The sequence below is a fragment of the Pichia kudriavzevii genome, chromosome 5 (assembly GCF_003054445.1).
Source record: "Pichia kudriavzevii chromosome 5, complete sequence".
In the NCBI taxonomy this organism is placed as follows: domain Eukaryota; kingdom Fungi; phylum Ascomycota; class Pichiomycetes; order Pichiales; family Pichiaceae; genus Pichia; species Pichia kudriavzevii.
This window is the reverse complement of record NC_042510.1, coordinates 1051704-1072446: the sequence shown is the minus strand read 5'-3', so window position 1 is coordinate 1072446 and position 20743 is coordinate 1051704. Positions and strand designations below refer to the sequence as shown.

At 40.4% G+C, this 20743-nt stretch overlaps 10 protein-coding genes across 10 annotated transcripts; 2 read left to right on the top strand and 8 right to left on the bottom strand.

The window, feature by feature from the left end:
• Nucleotides 1-4: 4 nt before the first annotated feature.
• Nucleotides 5-1162, bottom strand: C5L36_0E05050 (uncharacterized protein; the record flags this gene model as incomplete). The annotated part of the gene is made up of 1 exon (XM_029468068.1): nucleotides 5-1162. One exon carries the CDS (start codon nucleotides 1160-1162, stop codon nucleotides 5-7), a length of 1158 nt encoding a protein of 385 aa, XP_029323928.1.
• Nucleotides 1163-1878: 716 nt separating this feature from the next.
• On the bottom strand, nucleotides 1879-2680 carry C5L36_0E05040 (uncharacterized protein; the record flags this gene model as incomplete). The annotated part of the gene is made up of 2 exons (XM_029468067.1): nucleotides 1879-2192; nucleotides 2629-2680. 2 exons carry the CDS (start codon nucleotides 2678-2680, stop codon nucleotides 1879-1881), a joined length of 366 nt encoding a protein of 121 aa, XP_029323927.1.
• A 397-nt stretch (nucleotides 2681-3077) lies between these two features.
• C5L36_0E05030 (uncharacterized protein) lies at nucleotides 3078-4820 on the bottom strand (the record flags this gene model as incomplete). Its single annotated transcript, XM_029468066.1, has 1 exon — nucleotides 3078-4820. The coding sequence occupies one exon, from the start codon at nucleotides 4818-4820 to the stop codon at nucleotides 3078-3080; it is 1743 nt and encodes a 580-aa protein (XP_029323926.1).
• Nucleotides 4821-4938: 118 nt separating this feature from the next.
• Nucleotides 4939-5925, bottom strand: C5L36_0E05020 (uncharacterized protein; the record flags this gene model as incomplete). Its single annotated transcript, XM_029468065.1, has 1 exon — nucleotides 4939-5925. One exon carries the CDS (start codon nucleotides 5923-5925, stop codon nucleotides 4939-4941), a length of 987 nt encoding a protein of 328 aa, XP_029323925.1.
• A 434-nt stretch (nucleotides 5926-6359) lies between these two features.
• On the bottom strand, nucleotides 6360-7523 carry C5L36_0E05010 (uncharacterized protein; the record flags this gene model as incomplete). Its single annotated transcript, XM_029468064.1, has 1 exon — nucleotides 6360-7523. One exon carries the CDS (start codon nucleotides 7521-7523, stop codon nucleotides 6360-6362), a length of 1164 nt encoding a protein of 387 aa, XP_029323924.1.
• Nucleotides 7524-8152: 629 nt separating this feature from the next.
• On the top strand, nucleotides 8153-9835 carry C5L36_0E05000 (uncharacterized protein; the record flags this gene model as incomplete). Its single annotated transcript, XM_029468063.1, has 1 exon — nucleotides 8153-9835. One exon carries the CDS (start codon nucleotides 8153-8155, stop codon nucleotides 9833-9835), a length of 1683 nt encoding a protein of 560 aa, XP_029323923.1.
• Nucleotides 9836-9978: 143 nt separating this feature from the next.
• On the bottom strand, nucleotides 9979-11442 carry C5L36_0E04990 (uncharacterized protein; the record flags this gene model as incomplete). The annotated part of the gene is made up of 1 exon (XM_029468062.1): nucleotides 9979-11442. The coding sequence occupies one exon, from the start codon at nucleotides 11440-11442 to the stop codon at nucleotides 9979-9981; it is 1464 nt and encodes a 487-aa protein (XP_029323922.1).
• Nucleotides 11443-13936: 2494 nt separating this feature from the next.
• C5L36_0E04980 (uncharacterized protein) lies at nucleotides 13937-15649 on the bottom strand (the record flags this gene model as incomplete). Its single annotated transcript, XM_029468061.1, has 1 exon — nucleotides 13937-15649. The coding sequence occupies one exon, from the start codon at nucleotides 15647-15649 to the stop codon at nucleotides 13937-13939; it is 1713 nt and encodes a 570-aa protein (XP_029323921.1).
• Nucleotides 15650-16780: 1131 nt separating this feature from the next.
• On the bottom strand, nucleotides 16781-17701 carry C5L36_0E04970 (uncharacterized protein; the record flags this gene model as incomplete). Its single annotated transcript, XM_029468060.1, has 1 exon — nucleotides 16781-17701. The coding sequence occupies one exon, from the start codon at nucleotides 17699-17701 to the stop codon at nucleotides 16781-16783; it is 921 nt and encodes a 306-aa protein (XP_029323920.1).
• Nucleotides 17702-18615: 914 nt separating this feature from the next.
• Nucleotides 18616-19542, top strand: C5L36_0E04960 (uncharacterized protein; the record flags this gene model as incomplete). The annotated part of the gene is made up of 1 exon (XM_029468059.1): nucleotides 18616-19542. The coding sequence occupies one exon, from the start codon at nucleotides 18616-18618 to the stop codon at nucleotides 19540-19542; it is 927 nt and encodes a 308-aa protein (XP_029323919.1).
• Between the last annotated feature and the right edge of the window lie 1201 nt (nucleotides 19543-20743).

The window sequence follows — 20743 nt, the reverse complement described above, 5'->3', positions numbered from 1 at the left end:
TTACTCAGCTTTTCTTTTCACTTGTTCTGATTAAAATAATCGCAGCGATGTAGTGTTCAAAATCAACATATTCTGTGTTCTCAAAGATTTTTGCCAATAAACGGTCCGATATTTCAATCCCATTAGATAAAAGTGCCAATTGAAACTCCTCAAAATCTAATACATGGCCGGTTCCTCGTTTGTCGTGATAATTGAATGAGACATAACAACCTTTCACAAATTTACACATTTTAACAAAGCCTCTAAAATCCAATTCCTGGGAAGTTTTAGATACAAATGTTTGCGTTATTAGTTTCAAGGACTTGAATGAAAATCTACTTTTTAGGTCGTAAGGGTCATAGAGTATGCTACCTAAGGTCTCTAAACTCATTAATCTCCCCTCATCGCAACAAGATTTAAAAACAGAGTAAAATTGATTATTATGGACATTAATATCTTCATCACTAAATTTCATTAACTCGAAGATTAAGTTAAAGTTATTCTTCAAAGAGAGTTTTTCAAAATTATCCAAGATTCCATCGGGCTCAATGTCTGGAATTTTAGCCTTCATATCCAAGTCCGAACCTTTCAACCTTGGAGTTTCCATCACAGAGGTAGAAGAATATATATCACGATCAGAGTTGTAAACTGAATCAATATTCTCCTTTCGTGAAGTGGAATATGCAACTGGATTTTTCAGCTGACTAGACGATTTCGTGATAAACATATTATATGTGTCTTCATCATTAAGCCTACGCTCGTTAGACTGACTTGTCTTCGGCGAAGAAACCCCAGAATGTGTATATTTAGTAGGTGAGTGTTTGCTATGTATAGAAGAGCCTTTGGCAGGTAGATTTTGAGATTGACTATAGTTCTGATGATGGTGATGCTGATGACGACAATCCCTACTATCATCATATGATCCTATCCTGGTACTTTCAGAGGAATGTATTGAATGTGGTTCAGAACATGAAGATAATGAATCTACATGTCTATTATCATGTTCATAATATCTAGAACCTTTATATTGTTGGGGATACTGTCTACGACTTTGGTTATTTGGCGATTCCTTTATTGGATTCGATTGTGACGACACTACTGGAAAATTAGGACCTGAAGATGTCGGAGGTATCCCTACTTGGTTGGGTTGAACATAGTAGTAGTTGTTGATTATAGTGGGCATGTTTGTTTTAGGACGTCTTGGAGGAGAGGGCGGCTTAACCTCAACGCTATTTATTGGTGAACCTACTTTAGTTAAAGGTGGTGACTCCACCTTGGTTGTTTTACCTGTTGCTGGTTGTGGCTGAATAGAATTGGGACTCGGTGCCTATATTCAAATCAACACATTGTTAGTATTAGAATCTATGTGGTATAGTAATGGTTTAAGTTGATACTTTTTGTAGGTTTAGTGGGTGAATACATACAGGTGCATAATTACTATCATCAAGTGACAATACAAGTGGTTTATTTTTGCTTCTACCAAACATATGAGAGAACGATGATCTCCTTAAGATGTTAATAATATCAAGAGAGAAAAAGGACAAAGAGAAGACCTGAAGCAGACATCTGTTCTCCTTGTTGAAATACAGGGACTTATAAATGCTAAAAAAAAAATGGTCAATTTCGCTGGATTTTCATACAAATGTTCTCCAATCTGTAAACAGACGGGAATACGAAGCAACACACATCGATGTAATGCAGCACAAGTCAATAGTTATCTTCAAGCTATACCATTTTGAAACGCCAATCTCAAAATACATGCTTGAGCAAATCTTAGGTTTCAAGGCACGTAAAGATTCAAAACATAAAAATTATGTATGTGTATTTAACTTTATGAAGACTATAATACTTAAACAAAGAAAAGGGAAATAAAAGTGATTAGAATTTAATTAGACACAATTAGTCTCTGTTTCTCTTTCTGTATTCGTTGTTACCACCGAATCTTCTACCACCTTCTCTTCTTGGTTGTTCTCTTTGTGGAATTGGTTGTTCCATTAAAGTTTGTGGAACAATACCTTCTGGGACACCTAAGAATTCTCTCAAGAATTCAAGACCTTCATCGGTTAAGGTGTAGTAGTAGTATTGCCATGAGAATTGAGTCTTAACGAAACCCTTAGAAGTTAAGGATTGCATAGCCTTGATGACATATAAATTCTTGGTTGGGATTTCATCATGTTGGATCTCGTAGTCTTTCTTTGCAGTTAAGACACCATCTGAATAGATAAAGAGACAAAGATTGTTAGTATCATATTCCATAATAGAAATTGAATGACAAATTACACTTTAGATATTTTGATTCAAGAAACCTAATGCTTTTTCTTCAAGAAATTTTGATAGTAATCATCAGCTTGTTGTACAAACCAATCAGCAAAACCCCGAAATGACTGCTTCTGCTGTACTGGCCTTCTATTACGAGTGACCTTGGCGATTGTGTAATGATGCTATGTCTTAACTTCTGGATGCTCTAAATTTGTTGGCCAAGTGCCAAAATCAAAATTAAAGTGTCCATATTATCCAAGACAGTAAACTTCATTGTGCTGACTCACATCCTACGCACATTTCAATAGTTCCATCCAAATATCATAAGTTCAATATTGTTTGTTAAATTTTTCAATTCAATCATGTCACTTCAATAAATTCAATACATACCCTTGAATAATGCCATGAAAATTTGTCTTCTGTCAGCCTTAGGAATAATCATCGTGACGGTCTACTATGTGTCTGGAGAAAGTAAAATTAAGGGCTAAAATTAATAATAGTAGAGACCTTCAATTCTTCAAATCGACCAACTTCTCTCCAAAATTCACCCTTCACTATACCGGAAAACCTCACAATAGAGAGATTCCACTTTCTCCGTGGGCATTTCGCATTCCCATTGCTGGAAAACAAAAAATTTAACCCACCTGCGCACCGCACATTAAAGCTTTGTAGCGTTTCAGGAATACTCACCCGCGCACCTCTCATTGGACCGGACTCTTTTTGTATAGACTCCTTCACAGTCACATATGTCACGTGACAGCATGAATATGCCACTTTTGATGCGCTTTATATTTTGCTTTATAAATTCTAACTAGCAAATTACATAGTCGAACAACCATTTACAGAGACCATACAATATGGTCAAGTGTCTCAATGGAGTGTTGAAGCGAATCTAACTTTTGCAGGAGACTCCTAATATCTTCGTTGAATTGGTCTTGCTTTTCATATAATTTTCTCTTCCAATTCTTAAGCTTTTGATTCTTAATTTGTACAGCCTCGGCAAGCTGTTTCTTAACAAGCTTTCCCTTTTCGAGATAAACTGGATCACAATCAGCCAATTCCTCCTCAATTTCATCAAATGGGACGTTATTTAATAAACTTAAAACCTGATTCGAAGTTTTCGTCTCGATTAATTGTTCAATACTTGAATGTGAATGGTTGTTATTCATTTTACCTCCATTCCATCTATTCCTCGAACATGGAACAATAGTTCCTTTGCTGGTATTCTTTATGCCCAATTGTTCCTCTTCATTTTCATACACACCCATTGTTAAAGCCTTACCTAATATGTACACCATGAAATCTATACGAAATTTTTCGTAGTAATTCTCAGTTGAAGATATTAGCTCATCCATATGATTCTTAATAAGAAAATCCCTTAACAAGAGGAAATCACAATGAGAGTAATTTTCAACTTCACTTAGGCCCCATTTGTATTTCCTGTCATGTACGAGCTTGCCGTTTCCACTCTTGTGCCTTTCAATCGAGTTGATTGTAGAGAATGGCATTACATCAATTGAACTTGTCATTTCACTCTTCACATCAGTTAATCCACAAATTCGAATATTTTGCTCTTGAAGAATTTCTCTAATTCTTTGCTTAATAATAGTCATCTCATTGTTAGCAAAACCATCAGCTTTACTGACGATAGGGATGAGGTTTACTCTAGGAGATATAGATTTCATAGCCTCGATATCAATCTGCGATAAGCCTTTTGCCGAAGGAACAATAAAGTAAAGACAAGCATGAACTTCACAACGAACTAAGTTAGATCGGTTAGGTTGATTTTCCTGATAAAAGAGCTTCCGGTATTGCTCATCGATATATCTTACAATAGCATACCAACAATGTTTATTTTCAATAAAACTACCAAATCCTGGGGTATCAACAACGTTTAGCGTCATGGTAAATTCGCCTTCAACCAAATCCATTTTGTGGTGCTGCATGTAACAAGTTTCACTTGGAATTGCTTCTAGCTCTTCTGTGTTTAGTGTCTGCCTATCATCCCGTAATGAATTAAATAAAGTGTTTATGAAGGAAGTCTTACCTACACCAGACATACCGACACACATAATAGTCAAGTTGGTGCCATTTTTACGAACCTTATGGCTTCTTTGAACAGGAATGCACGCTAATCCAATCTCGTTAGGAGATATATCTGTAACAGGCGTTCCGTAGTTATAGTTGTTTTTCTTCTCTTTCAAGTCATCCCCAACGGGATAAGCATCAAGGGTTATATTATCCTCTTTATTGAGAATATTCCCTTCATATGAGGTATTGATGTTATTATCGCCCTCACTGTCAACATTAAGACTACGTTGATTTAATTGCCCTTCACTAAATTCATCGACTTTCGCCTCAAGGCAGAATTCAAAACCACTCAAGCTTCTATTAAGTGAATAGTGTGCATTTAGGTCCTTCCTAACAATTTTGCCAATATTGATTTGATCCTTGCCGACTATTGTATTTTGTTGCATTGGAATGCTGATTGCACACACGATAGTGATGGTTTTACTACTCCGGAAAAAAGATTGACCAAACAGAGAAAGAGATAGAGAAGAGATTTCTACCACCACTGACATGTTTGATATCGGCACAGTGTTGTTCTTTTGTTATAGACGGTTTTTTTTTTCAAAAAAGGGGAACTCCAATAGCCGCCCACATAGTTGGACGTACACCCATTTCATATCAAAGTTTAGCTCAGTTGTCTGTCTTGGCTGCTGCATTTCTAAAGGATAGGAAACAGTTCCAAATAACGCCAACACTAGAACTGAAGGGGACCTGAAAGTGTTTAGGCATTATTGAGAAATTTATAAATTGAACAGGAAACCAAACACTAAAACTTATGACATAGGTGGTGACATACAATTTCAACATTTTCTCTTTATATGCATCCATGTCGCCACCTTCGATTACTATTGTGGTATACGCAAAAAAACAAGCCAAGGATATCGGTGAGAACAATAACTGGTCTGTTAAGTCACGCTCCAAAACAGAAACTATAGTGGGCATATCGTTGAACATCGCATTTAGAAACATGTACCATACAACCTGAACGAATGCCATAATGAACCCCCAGGTTACAAAGCCAAAAAATCTCTTGAATTCAAAACCCGTTCTAGTTATTGTATCCATAATAGGAGGTTCCAGCTGGCCACCTGTTTCCAAGTCCGTTGGATTTTCATTTTCATATTCAGACTCGTAGCTGTCTCCATAGTCTACAAAAATGTTGGACTCATCGTATTCGTCATTATCTCTGTACCCGTCGATGTTATTGTGCAATGTAATTATGTTTCTGGAATCATTTCTCGTTCTTCGACCATTCCTTCCCTGTAAAAACTGCGTGATACTCTGCGCACATGTATCTGAAATTCCATATAGAACCACATTGGTTGCAATTGTAGCCAAAAGTGAAGATCTGGTGTATAAATGATTATACTTTGATGTGAGTTTGATAAGCAGACAACCAAAAATAGACAGCACCCCATAATTTATCAAGGGAACGTTCAGGATTCTAGCATCATTGCCAACTACCTTTCCAATCCTGTGGATGGCTCTAACTACCTCTAACCTCATTGCATTGAATGAGTCTGAAAGGCGTGCATCTCGGACAGTATCGCCAACAAGGGACACAGAATCAGCTGTGCCTGCAATGATATTATCATGTCCAAATAGTTTAATCGCCATTAACTGAAGAGGTGTTATTTAGGGGTCGTACCGACAGTGCAGTTGTTCCTTATGCAGAACGATTGTACGGCATAGTAACCATTAGTTTCAGGCGCCATCGATGCAAACAGATAAAACCATTTTTGCAGGGTGCATAAATATATTAAGAAAAAAACTAGAATCGCATTTCCAAATTGGGAAGGTATGGATCAACACCTTTTACAAGGGAGATCTGAGAATGGCGGAGTGTTTCAGAGAAAGTACCTACAATCATCGAAGTTGTGATTCTATTCAACTTTATAAATTAATTTTGCTGGGGTTTATGGCTTGCTAGTTGACTCAAGCTTCCGTGTGTATTTGGGGTTGTTGTTAAGGAGGAGGGGGAGGAGGGGGGAAGGGGGGTGGGAAGAAAGGACAAGGAATACTGCTCAAGGTACATGCTGTCCTTATTGGACCTAATTCCTACCTTCCTTGTCAAACTTCAGCTGTCTCCTGGTTTCTTCTTTATTTGAACCGTGTTCACGTGGAATCGGCTCCTTACAAAGGAAACCAGTAATTGTAGAAGAAGTTGCTAATTTTCTGCCATCACTCATTAGTCTTCGAATTGTTTCTAAGGTAGCAATAACAACAACAACTTTACCGTGGCCACGATTTTTCTTGGAAATATAATATGTGCTAGTCATATATTTTACTGCGGTACTGTGTGTTTTAGATATTTGGGATAGCATTCCGTCTAAAACAGGTCGAGGTTCTGAAATAGCCGTATCAAGCCGTTGGCTCGAGTGAGATACCTCATTAGTAGCTTCACCCGACTGAACGCTCCTAGAGGAAAGCCTAGTGTCTTTTACTATTAGAGCTTCATCTATATCAAGAGGTAGTCTACTATAGTTCTCTGATTTCTTTAGTTGTAGTTGTGATGGAGGTTGTGACTGCAGACTTCTCTTAGTGAAAGCAATATTCTTTCTTCTAAACCTTCTCAGCTTGCCAATGCCATTCCCTGATGACAGGATAGACACTTTTCCTGATACAATGCTTGCCTTAGCAAGAATTGTTGATGTTTCCTGTAGTAGTTTCTTTATTGGGTTGTCTGTAATTTTATTGCGAATGTCCCTCATTCTTAGAGTCTTAATAGACGGAACCATTTCCTCTAGTTGGATGAGCAACTGGTTGAGAAACGTGTCAGTGGCTATGGTTACCGGCAAAAGGAGGTCCGAATATGCCATTCTTAACAACCGTGGACGAACAATATGGAAGGCAGGGATCCAATGGTTGATTCTCACCCAAGAAACAACAATCGGATACGTTTGCAAACGACGGCAGGTCTTTATCTCAGTATCTTCGTTAGTCTCATGCAGTTGTGGAACACTTGCACTCTGTTCGGTCTCTTTGCATGGACTTCCACTGTCCTTCCCCTTGGACACTGGACTTGTCCCTAAGTTTCCGTTTCTCCCAATGGAGACGGCTTCAGCAACATGCATCTCGTTGCTCAACCTTTTGGATAAAGTCACAATGTTGGCAAATTCCCCGTTGGAAGCAACCTTCTCAGAGAGACCGGACATGGTTTTGGGAAATTCAGTTTCAGCAACGCAAACCTTTCCATTGTTGGTGTATGTATACATGTTTATATAGATGTACAGCTACTGGTCTGTTTGTTTCCTAATATGCAAAGGGCTGCAGAAAGAGCTATTGGCTCAACGTGTGCAACCAACTCCCATATAAACAGCCTTGCAATCCCCTTTTTCTCTCTGGTTCTTGAGAGAAATGTTCAGCTTCAGGCAGTTTCTAGTAAAAGTGGCTCAGCTGGGGGGAAAAAAAGGTTTCGAGCCACACGGTGAAATTGGAAAGACATGAATTCCCGCTCTTTTTCTTCCACCCTTCCAAATAGGGAAAAAACCATGAACTCGATCGTTGCCTGTTTGGGGCAAAGGTAAACACGGGGGAAGTAGTTTTTTTTTTTTTTTCCTTCTTGAAAGACCCAGTTTCAACGAAAGGATAATCTAACCATCACACATTAGCAGACCTTACACAGATCGTGATCTTTCTAGAGTGTAAACTTGGCTACCTTGATCTAAAGCGTAAGTATTGTTGTTTTTTTTTTCCTTGTTGTGTGCACAACCTATACATTGTTACGTTTTTCCGTTTCCAAGTCTATTCCAGTGTATACAACCATCGAGAGCTACCTGTAGTACTGGTCCTTCTCAGCTTTAGGGAACACAGACTCTGCAGTTGCCAATAGCTAGACTTCATAATGTCGCATGATACCACAGATAACAAAACGATTTTTCAATCGCCGTTCTTGGGGCCAAGTTCAGCCAGCATGAATATTCCAAAGTTATTACCTCCCAAGAAGAATGTCTCCTCGCCCATGAAACGGATCCACAGACGGAAAAACAGTAGGGGTGCAATGGAACTAGAAGCTCTTCATAGCCAAACGAGACAGCCGTTGCTGTTCAACAAATCAAGCCATGGTGAAACATTTAGTATTCTTGACGACTTTCAAAACCAAGCCTCGAGCGAGCCAATAGATCTATTTACACCTTTGCTACCTCCTCCGACTAAACTTCCACAAAATGCAACCGAAAATCGCAGTGATACGCCAAATAAAAAGATGAAACATGATGTCCAAGATAGGAGTTTCTTTGATATAGGTTTTGCCAATCAGCCAGAAGGTGGGTGCTCTATTTTCTCCATGGTACCACAGATTGGAACGTCAAGGCCTTTTAATTTTAGTTCTTATTTGAAATCAGTAACTTCGCAAATGAATATACCGCAAGAAACTGGAAATTATAAGAATACACTCTTGGATTTCACACATCCTACCAAGATTGACATTACCGAGACAAATAACGGGAGTTTAATGGATGATTTGGAACTCGATTGCGTTATGCGGTCAAACACGTGGGACTCCGACGTGGAGACCGAAGATGAACTAGAGCTGGACCTTAACCTACAAACAGAAACTAATGATTTATCAATTGAATCTCCAAATACAGGATTGCAATCTTTACATAGTAACAGCCTCAAGAGACCCATCGACTCAAATATTCCATCTCTATATGATCCATATTCCAACGTTTTCACCACAAAGAGAAACTCCATTATAAAAGCTAGAAATAATACAACGTCAGGAATCCCTCTCAAAATCCATTCTGATTTAAACAGCAAAGTTAGAAGTTCCATTTCATCTCAAGAATCAGATGAGACGTTAAACGAAGATAATCATCTCAAAAGAGGTAACAGTCATCATCAAGTAACCATAATAAACGACAAACATTCCAAATGCCTTCCACATCATCATATATTTGTAGAAAACCTGAAATCTGCAATGAAACCGATACCCTCGAGCTTATTGAACCTGATTGTGGAATCGAGTGATGGTTCGTTAGATGATGCCACCAAATATGCCACTGAGATAAATGCACAAAACAGTAATGGAATACCAATACCTGAGAAAACCACCGAAGTTGTAAATATTCCAACTTCGGGTCCTGCAATCAATGGTGTCCGTAAGAGTGCCATTATTAAAGGATTTCGAGCCAAAGCCAATCCTAGTAGGCGGAAACAACAGTCTGCGAGTGCTAAACCTGCAATTCATAATACACTGAGCGAACGTCGGGAAGCGTTAATGAACCAAAGTTCCAGTGATCAAAATATCAACTCTAATGTGACTAACTTCAAAGGATTTTATTCTCTGCAGGAGAAACAACAGTTCTACAAACGTAACGGTATGAACACAGTTGACGAAGGAAAGGAAAACAGGCATTCACATTTGGGAAACTCTAACATCTACGAAATAAAGGATCCAGGTACACTAAACTTGAATACCTCTGCATTCAAACGTCCAAGAGTTGGTGAATCGTTCTACGTCAAAGAGGGGATCAATAATAAAGGACAGAAAAAAGTATATTGGGCAGATAGTTTGGAATGGTAAGTTGGAAACCCAACTGGGTCCGTTTTCCCCCCTCTCATATTTAAAGATTTGTGTATATTAGGGTAAGTTTTTTTTAATTATAATTATGAAGTACTATAAACACAATACCAGGGAAACTGTTAATCTAAGTCCAAACGGCATAGTTATTTCAGGCAGTTGGTTGTTGTGCAGTTAACAGAAGCATCTATTAGACAATGAATATCATTCTTTTTGTCTACCTGGGTTCTATCAGTTGATGAACTAGCTGGAGCATCACTTTGGACGTTTGATGAGATGTTGAAAATCGGAGGAGCTGAGGTTAAAGCAGAATTAGCTGCGTCTTGTTTCAAATTAGAGCTTGAGGAGAAAGAATGAGGTAACATATGCTGTTTGTTATAGTAAGCTGAGAATTCTGGTTGAATGGTGGCACTGTGAACACCATAATCGTGCAGGCAGGCTTTAATATCGGAAGCTACTTTAAGGAAATCATCTGGGGAACAATCCAACTCGATGTGCAATGATGCAATCATCAATTTTTCAGTTAAGTTCCAAATATGGAAATCATGGACACCTATAACGGATGGAATCTGAAGGACATCTTGGATAACGTCGGAAGTAACGACAGTTGAAGGGGTACCCTGCAATAAGATTCTAGATGATCTCTTGCATAGTGGCAAAGCGGATGAGAAAATGATGCACGTAATAACTAGAGAAATAAAAGGATCAAAGTAATACTTCCATGAGTAGTCAGTTTTCCAGATGAATATTGCACTGGCCATAACACCAATGTTACCCAGTGCGTCACCTAAAACATGTAAAAAGACACCCTCCATATTCATTGATTTTTGGTGAGCTTCGTTCTTATTACCCCTTGGCTTCTTAGTGGCAGGTCTGTCCAATTGGCCAACAACATAGGATGGCATAATCTTACGCAAATCTTCTTCGCTTTCACCAAATGCACTGTCCATTAGTGGGGTGGTTTCGTTGGTTGCGTGTTTGGAATAAACTGACTTTGATCTTGGCCTTTCAGCATGGGAATGACCATGTACATCTGCGTGTGTGTCGGCGTGTGCTCCATCATCGGCATGACTATGGTTGTGGTTGTGGTTGTGGCCATGTACGTCTTCGATTTCGCTTTCTTCGTCTTGCGGAGTGAAGAAGCCACCATGGGAATGTGAATGTCCATCACCCGAGTCTACTCCTCCGCCATGAGAGTGGCCATGTTCATGGAATAAAAAGAGGCCCACAATGTTAGAGATCAAACCTAGAGTACCGACAACCAAAATCAACTTTGGGTTTGTAATTGTAGGAGGATCGAGTAGTCTCTGTAGGGCTTCAATTAAAATGGTGAAACATAATGCAATTAAAAAGACTGCATTAATAAGAGCACCCAAGATTTCTGCACGTAACCAGCCGTATGTATATTCTGCATCAGCAGAACGATTTTTGGCAACATTCACGGCCCATAATGCAACAACCAAGGAGATGATATCGTTCAACATATGGAAGGAGTCTGCAATAAGAGCCAACGAGTTGACCATATAACCGACAATGATCTCCAAGAAGAAGAAGGCAGTGTCGATGAAAAGGAGCGTCAGGATCTTGATCTCTTTCTTTGACAATCCCATCTTCAGTTATTCAAACTCTTCAAAGTAATCTTCAAAAAAACTAAACTCTCTATATGTTTCTATTTGTGTCTATTTTGGTACTGATGTTTCAACCAGTGTTTATATCTGTGCTTCTCCAAAGTACCCTTTGTCGTGCTATAGTGGTCCCTGTGTCCCTTGGTATGTCGAATGCCCAGTCGTTGAGCAATAGCAAATCCCTTCTTGAAAGAATCCTTTTCTTTATAAACCACTCTCCACATAGGAAAATCGCATTCTCTGTTAAGTTTGGGATCTCCACCTTTATTTAAACCCCCCCCCTCGTTCCTCTTTGGGGGGTTTCGAATGCTCTCACAGGAACGCAAATCCTCACTAGAGGTTTAAAAAAAAAAAAAAACTTCATCTTCTTAGTGGGCGACATTGTTCCAATTTCGGCAATTGACTCTCTTACAAAACACCCAATACGGCTATTTCTCTGCAACCAACACAGTAGCTTTCGAGAATCAAGGTAGAGATGTATAGATGTTTACTATCACTCGTTTAAGCTGAGTGTACAGAATGGGTGTCAACGTTAGCATGTGTATTGCCAGGGCTCTCTCTGAAGATGGAGTAGTAGAAAGTTGGATAGGGTTGGAGGAGAGCAAGCTAGTTGGTAAGAAGGTGTAGACATGTAGTGCCGGAATGCATCTACCTGATGCCATGCACAATTTTTTTTTTATTTTGCATAATGGAGAGGCCGCAGAAATGGGGGTGGAAGCTGCATGGTAACGGGTGAAGAGGAAGACTAAGACTAAGAGGAAGACTAAGAGGAAGACTAAGAGGAAGACTAAGAGGAAGAGGATGAGAGAACAAAGCAAAAGTAGAACCGGTCAATTGTCTCTGACTCCTGCATCTGTTTATTATATAGTTTCTGCCGTCTCTTCACTACATGTCTCTACATGTCGTGCAACCGTTGCGAGTGCTTTGAGGTACTCTGTCTCGGAGACAACGTCTTACAGTATTGTTGCCGTCGGGTTTACAGCACGGTTTGGTATTTTTCCAAGACAAATCCAAGAGAGATTGGAGACAGGAGCAAACCTTGTGAATGATACACGCATCAAAAAATAACTTGGATCACAGGACGGCGCCTTCCTAATAGGAGATGCATGTATGCGTGGCAAGCACCTTACAGACAACGCCCATTGTTAAGCCGTATGTGTTTATGCACTCCAACAAGAAAGCTGGGTTCACATTGTTAGATTTGATTTTTTTTTTTCTTCAACGGACGGAATTTGTGCTGTATGTTGTTTTCGGGAAAAACCCGTAAACCCTCAGTGAAGGTGGTGAAGGGTTAGATGAGCTGAGACCACATGCGTACATCCTTCATGAGGAGGCTGTTCTTTGCCGGTTCTGGCACCGATATGGTGCTCAATTGAGCAAGGAGATACAGATATCTATATATAGATGTGTAGTTGTATAGAGGTTAGGATGTAGGGAATTCCATTTTGGGGAAACAAATGGAAAAGACCATGAGAGATGGTTTACCATAAGGAACATGGAATTCTGAAACTCGGACAAGATGTGAGAAATCCAGGAATTCAAGAATATGCAAAGTAGGACAAACTCAAATACAGAGAGATACAAAGGACATTTCGACTTAAAATTGAAGGAGAGCTCTACCTGGTATGGGCATCGTCATCTTCGAGCCCGTCACCATTTTGGTAATATGCTGACAGTGGCCTTCAATGATTATTCTTGTAGAACAAGCAACCACACATAGTGACTGGTTTTCAGTACAGTATGCTTAAATTCACGATCCACTACAGCATCTCCAATGTGGCTTCTCCCAGTATCCCCGTTAAAGCGCTGGAATAGTCGGTACAGCTCAGCCAAGTGTCTACCCCTGGCACCAACCAACGGCAATACTGCACAACCAATTGACTCACCCTGAGAAACTTGCTGAATTTCCACAAGCCCTGTAAGATCGTATTTATTAAAATAAGACGACGTTGGTCCCATTCTTGGCCCTTTGTAGCTCTAGTCACTGGCAAGTGAACTCCATGTGGGTATGAAAATAGTGCAAAGATGGGCCAATAGAACATTAACGTTTAACATTAGGCCGGCTTGGATGATCATCAGAGTCAATTGATGACTAGAGAGTTGCATTACAGAAATCAGCTAATGCTGGGGAAAATGCCTTGTGTTCAAAGACTCCACAAAAAAAAAGTACTTTTTTTCCCCTTCAACTGAACCAACCGAGTCATTAATGTCGCCAATATCAAGCTCCAAAAAAGAGACAACTCTGTTTCTGTATCGAGGTTGCTTACATCTTTTGAAACTCAAAAAGCTCTTTGGGTATAGCTTTTTGCTTGCTTTTATGAGGGGAACCATGATAAACTTCTTTGGTCACCTCCCTCTTGTCTTCAACCCAAAATGGTAGTTTCACATGTATCATAGGCACTTTTTTCTCTACTGTCTGAATATCCGTTGACGGAAAAACATCTCACTCATAATATACCCCTGCACAAGAGCTTACCCGTTAGCTTTCAGAAGACTTTCCTGTGTTAACATTCATCGAAGTCACTTGCAGCACGTTGTCTCGATCTCTAGCTTCTTGATCACTTAACTGCTGTAACTTGGAGGTTCCAGAGTTGACATCTAAATAACGCTTCTGTAGCTGCTGGAGAGCAGAACATACACGTCTGTCATACCTGTTCCACCAGCTTGACCACCGTTTAGTTCTAGTATTGTACCCAAAATACCGGTCCTCTTCGGGAGTGATTTCTTGGTAAGTCGCTACAACCTCATCCCATAGAGCTGCTTCCCTATAAAACGTCCATCCATATCTCACATATTCCTCACCAACCATCACCGGCTGGTCGAGCTCACAGTCACTGCCATATACGCCCTGTACAAATTTGAAAAATGGATATGGATGTGCTGAATCTGTCAAGAGAGCGTCCTTTACTATCTTATTGGTGTGACATGCACTCTCATCTCTCCTTGAGCGACGGTTTGCCACTACTCGGGATAACCAAGGCCCTATATTCTTTGAATTTGGAGTCTTTCTACCATATGCATCGGCAACCTCATTAAGGATAAACCCCTCCTTGGATTTTTTCTTTTCCTTTTCCTTTTCCTTAGGTTCTTTGGTCTTCTGTGGGGTATGTATACACCAACTGTGTTTATTTTTCTCTGCTCTTAATGTACTACATAATTTTTCAAAAAAATCTACGGACTCGGTGCCTAATCCATTTACTGAACTGGTAGTGGAACCAACTTCGGTGATTGTGCTTGCATTCATTGTACATGAATTATAGCGTCCTTCCACGCCACTGGCCTTCCTAACCTCTTTTCCTGCTGCATTATCTTCAATTTTCAGATCATTCCATTCCCTCCTCCTTTGACGGTGTCTGTGTATCTTCTCTCTTAATTCAAAGCCTTTAAGTAGCAAGTTGATAGCACCATGTTCAATACCATATACCTTCCGCTTTTCATGATTTGTCTCTTCAATGGACTTGACTCTATCGTAAAGCATGCTCCTATTCCCACCACGGCATTGGCCAGTAATAACAAAGCTTAAATATTCCGAGAGCGCCAACCCATCTCTAAGCTCGTGTAAGTAAACCTCTGGTGAGTTACGGATATCAAGAGTCTCGAACCACTGCAATGAACAACTAAACTTGTCATAGAATCTATCAAACTTCTCCCAATCAAACACGGTAAATCCAGGCTCTTTAATCAACAACACTTTGTAAATTCCATCTTTAAAGCTCCTCCAATTCGATTGCACAAATTCCTTAATCCCTGAATGATCCTCCTCGATTTTCAAGAGCTGGAGTTCCGTCTCGTTCTTTCTTGACATAACAATGGAGACAAACTGATTGTAGTTGTGCCGTGAAAACAGATAGACAACCCTGGGCTTCTCAATATAATCATCAATATCTTCCTTAGAAGGAATAAAGCTATGTGGCCCCACATAGTACAATTTCCTAGGGAAGAAAGTCTCTCTATGTGGTTTTGATAGCAAGTACCTAAGCATCGAAAGTTGGTAATATATGAACGTCTGTCTCTGTAACAGGTAGTAAGCACGGTACTCGAGATCAGCACGATCAAAACCCTTGTATCCACCCTTTCTTGCTTCCTCAAACTGAACTGTTGATTGAAGCGCAAATGCAGAGGGTGCATATGATTTGAGGTTTACTGAAATACATGTGGAATCGAAACCTTTCAGATCAATGATGATTCTCATTTCCCTTGATGATTTCGTGTTTCTTAGCTCCTTGGAATATAACTATCCAACTGCAGCGATTGAGGCAATATTCACCTATATAGATCAAAGTCCCCTTTAAAATCACCACTAACTTCTCAAGCTGTAGGGAAAAGTTAGGCCGTGTTCCAAAAACGAAACCAACAACAACGAAAAACAACCATGTTTGGAAAAATGAGTCTGCTCAAATGAATGGAGTGTGTGTTGTCTTGTACCTCTGCTCAAAAGGGGATCCAAAACTAACAAGTTGGACTGTAGAATAATGGGCAACTTCATGGTATTGCATATTTTTAATGGTGATACTTTCTTTCTTCCCCGTATAATTGGGTGCTGTCAAACTTTCCAACGCAATTTCAGACCAATTTCCGCGCAATTCAAAGAGAGCTCCATTGTGGTCATGTGACCTGTGTTTTGTTTTCATTTTTAGATGAACCTTTTAAACTAAAACTGGAAAACAGCTCGTATGGTGTATAGAATGTCTCTAGGCTATAGTTCGGGAGAAATTCAGTAGAGTAAGTATCGCCGTAGCAACAAGGTGCATGTAGGTGATTGCTAGCAGTGGAATGAAATGGCATACATCTGTGCTATCCACTTCCTTCACATATGTTTTCATGTGGAGCCCTTCATGGTTGTTAGTACCTTCTTCTTTCAAGTGGAAATAGCTAATTTTTATGGAATGCCATCTATTATATATATGCTGCTATTGGATCTTCGTTAGTAGAACAATCTGGAGAAGATTCTCCACGAGTTGTTATAAGAACAAGAAACCCAATACAGCAACCTTCGCAGTAAAGAACAAAAAAGCAAGCCTGTCTCAATGTTTAGCTGTTTGGGAGTTAACTTTATTGTCAATCTCGGAGACATGCATGATCCATGGAAGATAGGGTATAATACATTTAAAAGTGCCGTACAAAAAGTTGGTATATAAGTCTAGAAAAGAAAGACAAAAAGTAACAAAAAACGAACAGTGAAAAGAAAAGAACTCTTTGTGAAACAAAATGAAAGAGAGAAACAAACCGATGTTTCTTCAGTTCATCTTAAATTCAACATCATATATATATGTAGCAAGTTGGGTTGTATAAGCATATCATTAAGGTGGGGAAGTCTTTAAGCTTAAAGGTCGAAAACTTCAATGCTGACACCAGAATTTCCCGATGCAGTCAGAACACACCAAGCAGCACCATCTGAGTCTTGTTGTTCACCAGAGTTGCTGACTTTATTGAGGCCATAAGTATTTGGATTGATTTCACAAGTATTACCATTACATTTACTTGAATCATCGCACTTTAATCTGACACCAAAACTTGGTTTTTCGTTCTTAAATGGAGAAGAGTCTTCGAAATAAATTGGATTCCAACCAATTTTGGCATAAGTGTTGCCACTGTCGTCCATATTGAAACCGGCAACATAGGGAGACCAGTTTCCATATGGATTAGCGGTTGATCCCCATCTGCAACCTTCTTCGGCAGAGACACCTGGCGGGTTAATATAGAAGTGAGAGGCGGTCTTTGCCCAGTAATCAGTGCCTGGAACAGCCAAATCGTTTGATGAACCAGCAGACACGTCTGTTGGAATTAGCATCTCCTCGTTACCTGGCAAGACGGTTTGACAAAATGCAACATTTTGGCCAGTCTTGTTGATTGCTTGTGCAGTACCTTTACCCTTGTAGCAATAATCGTTGTTTGAGATTGGTTTGGATAGCTCACCGTCCTCGTTACAGTATAAACCACCATCTTGGGAGCCCGGGTAAGAGTAGGTGTCCACCTGAGGGTTCCATTGGCCCATCAAGTAACCTGGTTGACACGCATATTGACAATAGGACCCTGCCTTGCATGGGCCGTCTTGTGCCCAACCTTCAGAACTTGAGTCCTTGTTGTTGAAAACCTGCACCATGCCATTGGAGTTGGGGAAAGAACACGTTTTGCCATTATCACGTTTGTGTGCATGGTGGAAATGTGCTGGAGTTGGTGCAGAAATGGATTCCGAGACAAAACAGGACAAAACAATGAGAGAGACAGCTTTGATGGATAACATTATGGATAGTATTTTGTGTTTTCTCTTTTGGATTTTTAGTTAAGGAGTGACTAATTTAAATTTTTCGTTGATGTATCTAAGGGAGTGTATAAGTAGTTGGAAGGAAAGTTGAATATGGAGAAGAAGAAGAGAAAAAAAAAAGCTTTTATTCTTTTCTGTTTGATAAATTCTATATGAAGTGAAAGACTATTCGTTTCCTTTACTGGGAGAGAGCCTACAATAATTCCGTCTGACACAGAGACAGAGATGTAGGACAACTTTGGAGAAACATAGAGAATTGGTTGTCCTTTTTATACCTAATTAAACATCAGATCAAAAGAAAAGACGTTTGAAATGAAAAAAAAAAAAACAAAAACAAACAAACAGAAAGAATAATGCCGGTCCTGCAACTTACATGCAACAGGAGGGATGACCGAGACGGGTATACGACTTTTTCTGTCTATAGACCTGAGTTTTGTGTAGGATTTACTGATTCGAGACCTCTTTTGCAGACGTTGTCATGGAAACAGTAACTAGACATGCAGGACGTGGAGGGTCGGGGAGGGGGGGGTTAAATTCCATTGTGATTGTTCTCTAAAGAGCAACCTCAACGTCAAAATGAAAATCATCTCAAATTCCATTAAATTACCCTATTAAGAAAACTTATTGGCTCGGTGGCGCATAACGCCGGCCGGGCAGTCTAGACTCTCTGAAGAAAAAAGGAAAGAAAGCCGCATGCGCCACATGGAAAAATGTCGCAACGACCGACACAAAAATGTGTCTCTTTAAAAGAGTCTAGACTCTCCCTTTCTGCCCCCCCCCCCCTCGGCGCTTCCACGCCATCAACATGAAATTGAGCTATACGTGTATGTGCAACTATTTCAATTACGTATGTATGTATACGTATTGTTGGTTGTGAACAATTTAGATGCCAGATGTTAGCGGTTGAAACTGAGATCCTGTCCTATGGCGAACACACACAGCGGGAACGGATCAAGCGGTATCTTATTCCGGGGGAGAGACCAATCTACCGTGGAGTGATTGCAATCCATGGAGGTGCATGGAGGGATCCGAACAACACATGCTCGGATTTTGACGAGTATGTTCAGAAATGGGCCGAAATGAACGACATAGAAGAGGGGAGGAAGCGTGGTCTAGGCATGGTCGTTTACAGTGTCGACTACAAGCTCTCCTGTGAGCGGGGGGTATTTCCGCAGATTGTGTTTGATATAATGGGAGCCCTTGAGGTAATTAAGGGTGATTCTAGGCAATTCTGGGCAGAGGAGGAGGATGGAGGCAATGTTAGCAGTTACAATGACAATGACAATAACAATGACAATGACAATAACAATAACAATGAATGCCATGGTGATCCTCAATCAAAGGAACTGGACTTCACCATAGTTGGACATTCGGTGGGGTGCACTATAATCACACAAATCCTCGAAATCGACTCTGTGAGGTGTGGCAATGACATTGGTCTCCTTCCCTTGATATCAAGAGCCGTTTTTTTGGACGGAATATACAATGTGGAGTCGATGCTAAGTGAATATCCGGAATATGAATTTTTCATTTTAGAGGAGTTTGGAAGTATTGAAAATTCAAAGAGGTGCAACTCAATTACCCAAGGTTGTGTTTGTATTTCCCCTTTAGTTTTACAGAAATGGCAACAATTACAAGATATTCTCATTATTCATAGCTCTAGGGATGAGTTGTTAAGTTTTAAACAGGCCGATGAATTCCGAGACTGGCTGAAGGCCAATGGATTATACCAATTCCAATGTATCTATAAAGATTTTGGTATGCACAACAACGTCTATGTCAATCCAGAAGTTGCCGCAGTTGTGTACCGGTACATCTAAACTGTAGCAGTAATACTATACTCCTGTTTAAGACGTCCCACCATTTAAGGAAGACGCGGGAAAAGAAACGAGGCCCGGTCACGTGACGCGCGAAAACTAATTTGAGATTTTTTTTCTTTTTTTTTTCTTCTTTTTTTCTTCTTTTTTTTCTTTTTCACTCCTTACTTGTTTTCACTTCTCCGTCTCTGGACGGCACGCGCGTTTCTCCGGGCCCGACGGGCTGCGGTTCAAACGGTGTTTTCTGCATGCACCCGCTGAGCCCCCCTTGTCTGTCTGTCTCAGAGAGGCAATTTGTGCGGGGTAGCAGTGCCGCGCTAAAACTCCGAACCCAACTCCGCAAAAAAACGGCCAGAAGCGACGATCGGCGCAGCTCGTCCTTCTTTACATTTTAGTCCAAGTGTCGGAGAATTAATAATTCTGAGCTGAGCCTCCAAGAGATTTGTAAAATGGTGGTAATTTATGTCTATGTTCTTCCTGCAGTTATAGATTGTACAATATATAAGTGTACATTGTATAATTTATACAACCATACATTATACAACTATACAACCATACATTGTACAACCATATACGTGTGAGTATATGCGCGGTGTCCAGATGTTCTTTGAAACAGCTGTTTTCTCTGCATTGCCTTGCGCTTTCCACGTCAGAAGATTCCAACTGTGAACTTGTCTGCACTAATACACACCTCTTTTTTTTTTCCTCACTTATTGAATCTACTCAAGAATAACCTCATCAAGACCTTGAGAGACTGGCAAGACAGGATTTGACCCTCTGTAGAGTCCCCTCTATGCTTTTCCCTCTGGTCTCTTCCCCCGTACAAGGTACACACATCGCCCCGTGATACAGGCCTATACCCCCCCCCCCTCTACGCCCAGCTTGTACACCGAACCCTCCTACGCGCAGTCCTTCCCGCCACCGCCAGACACAAAGGATATTGTAACCACTTGTCCCCCGGTCGTTGTTGTCATCGGTCGTTGTCCCCCGTCGTCGTTGTCCCCACTGCCGTCTGTCAAATGTACCAATGTAATTCACGTACTTGTTGTCCTTCTCCCGACCCCACGTCGCCATTTCACCCCCCCCCCCCTTTCCCCCCACGGCACAGCACAAACTCTTGCCGCCCCCTCTGTCAACCGTCCTCTCCTCCCCACCAGTATGTATCCTCTGCAGAGATGGATATCAACATCCTCCATGTTATGCC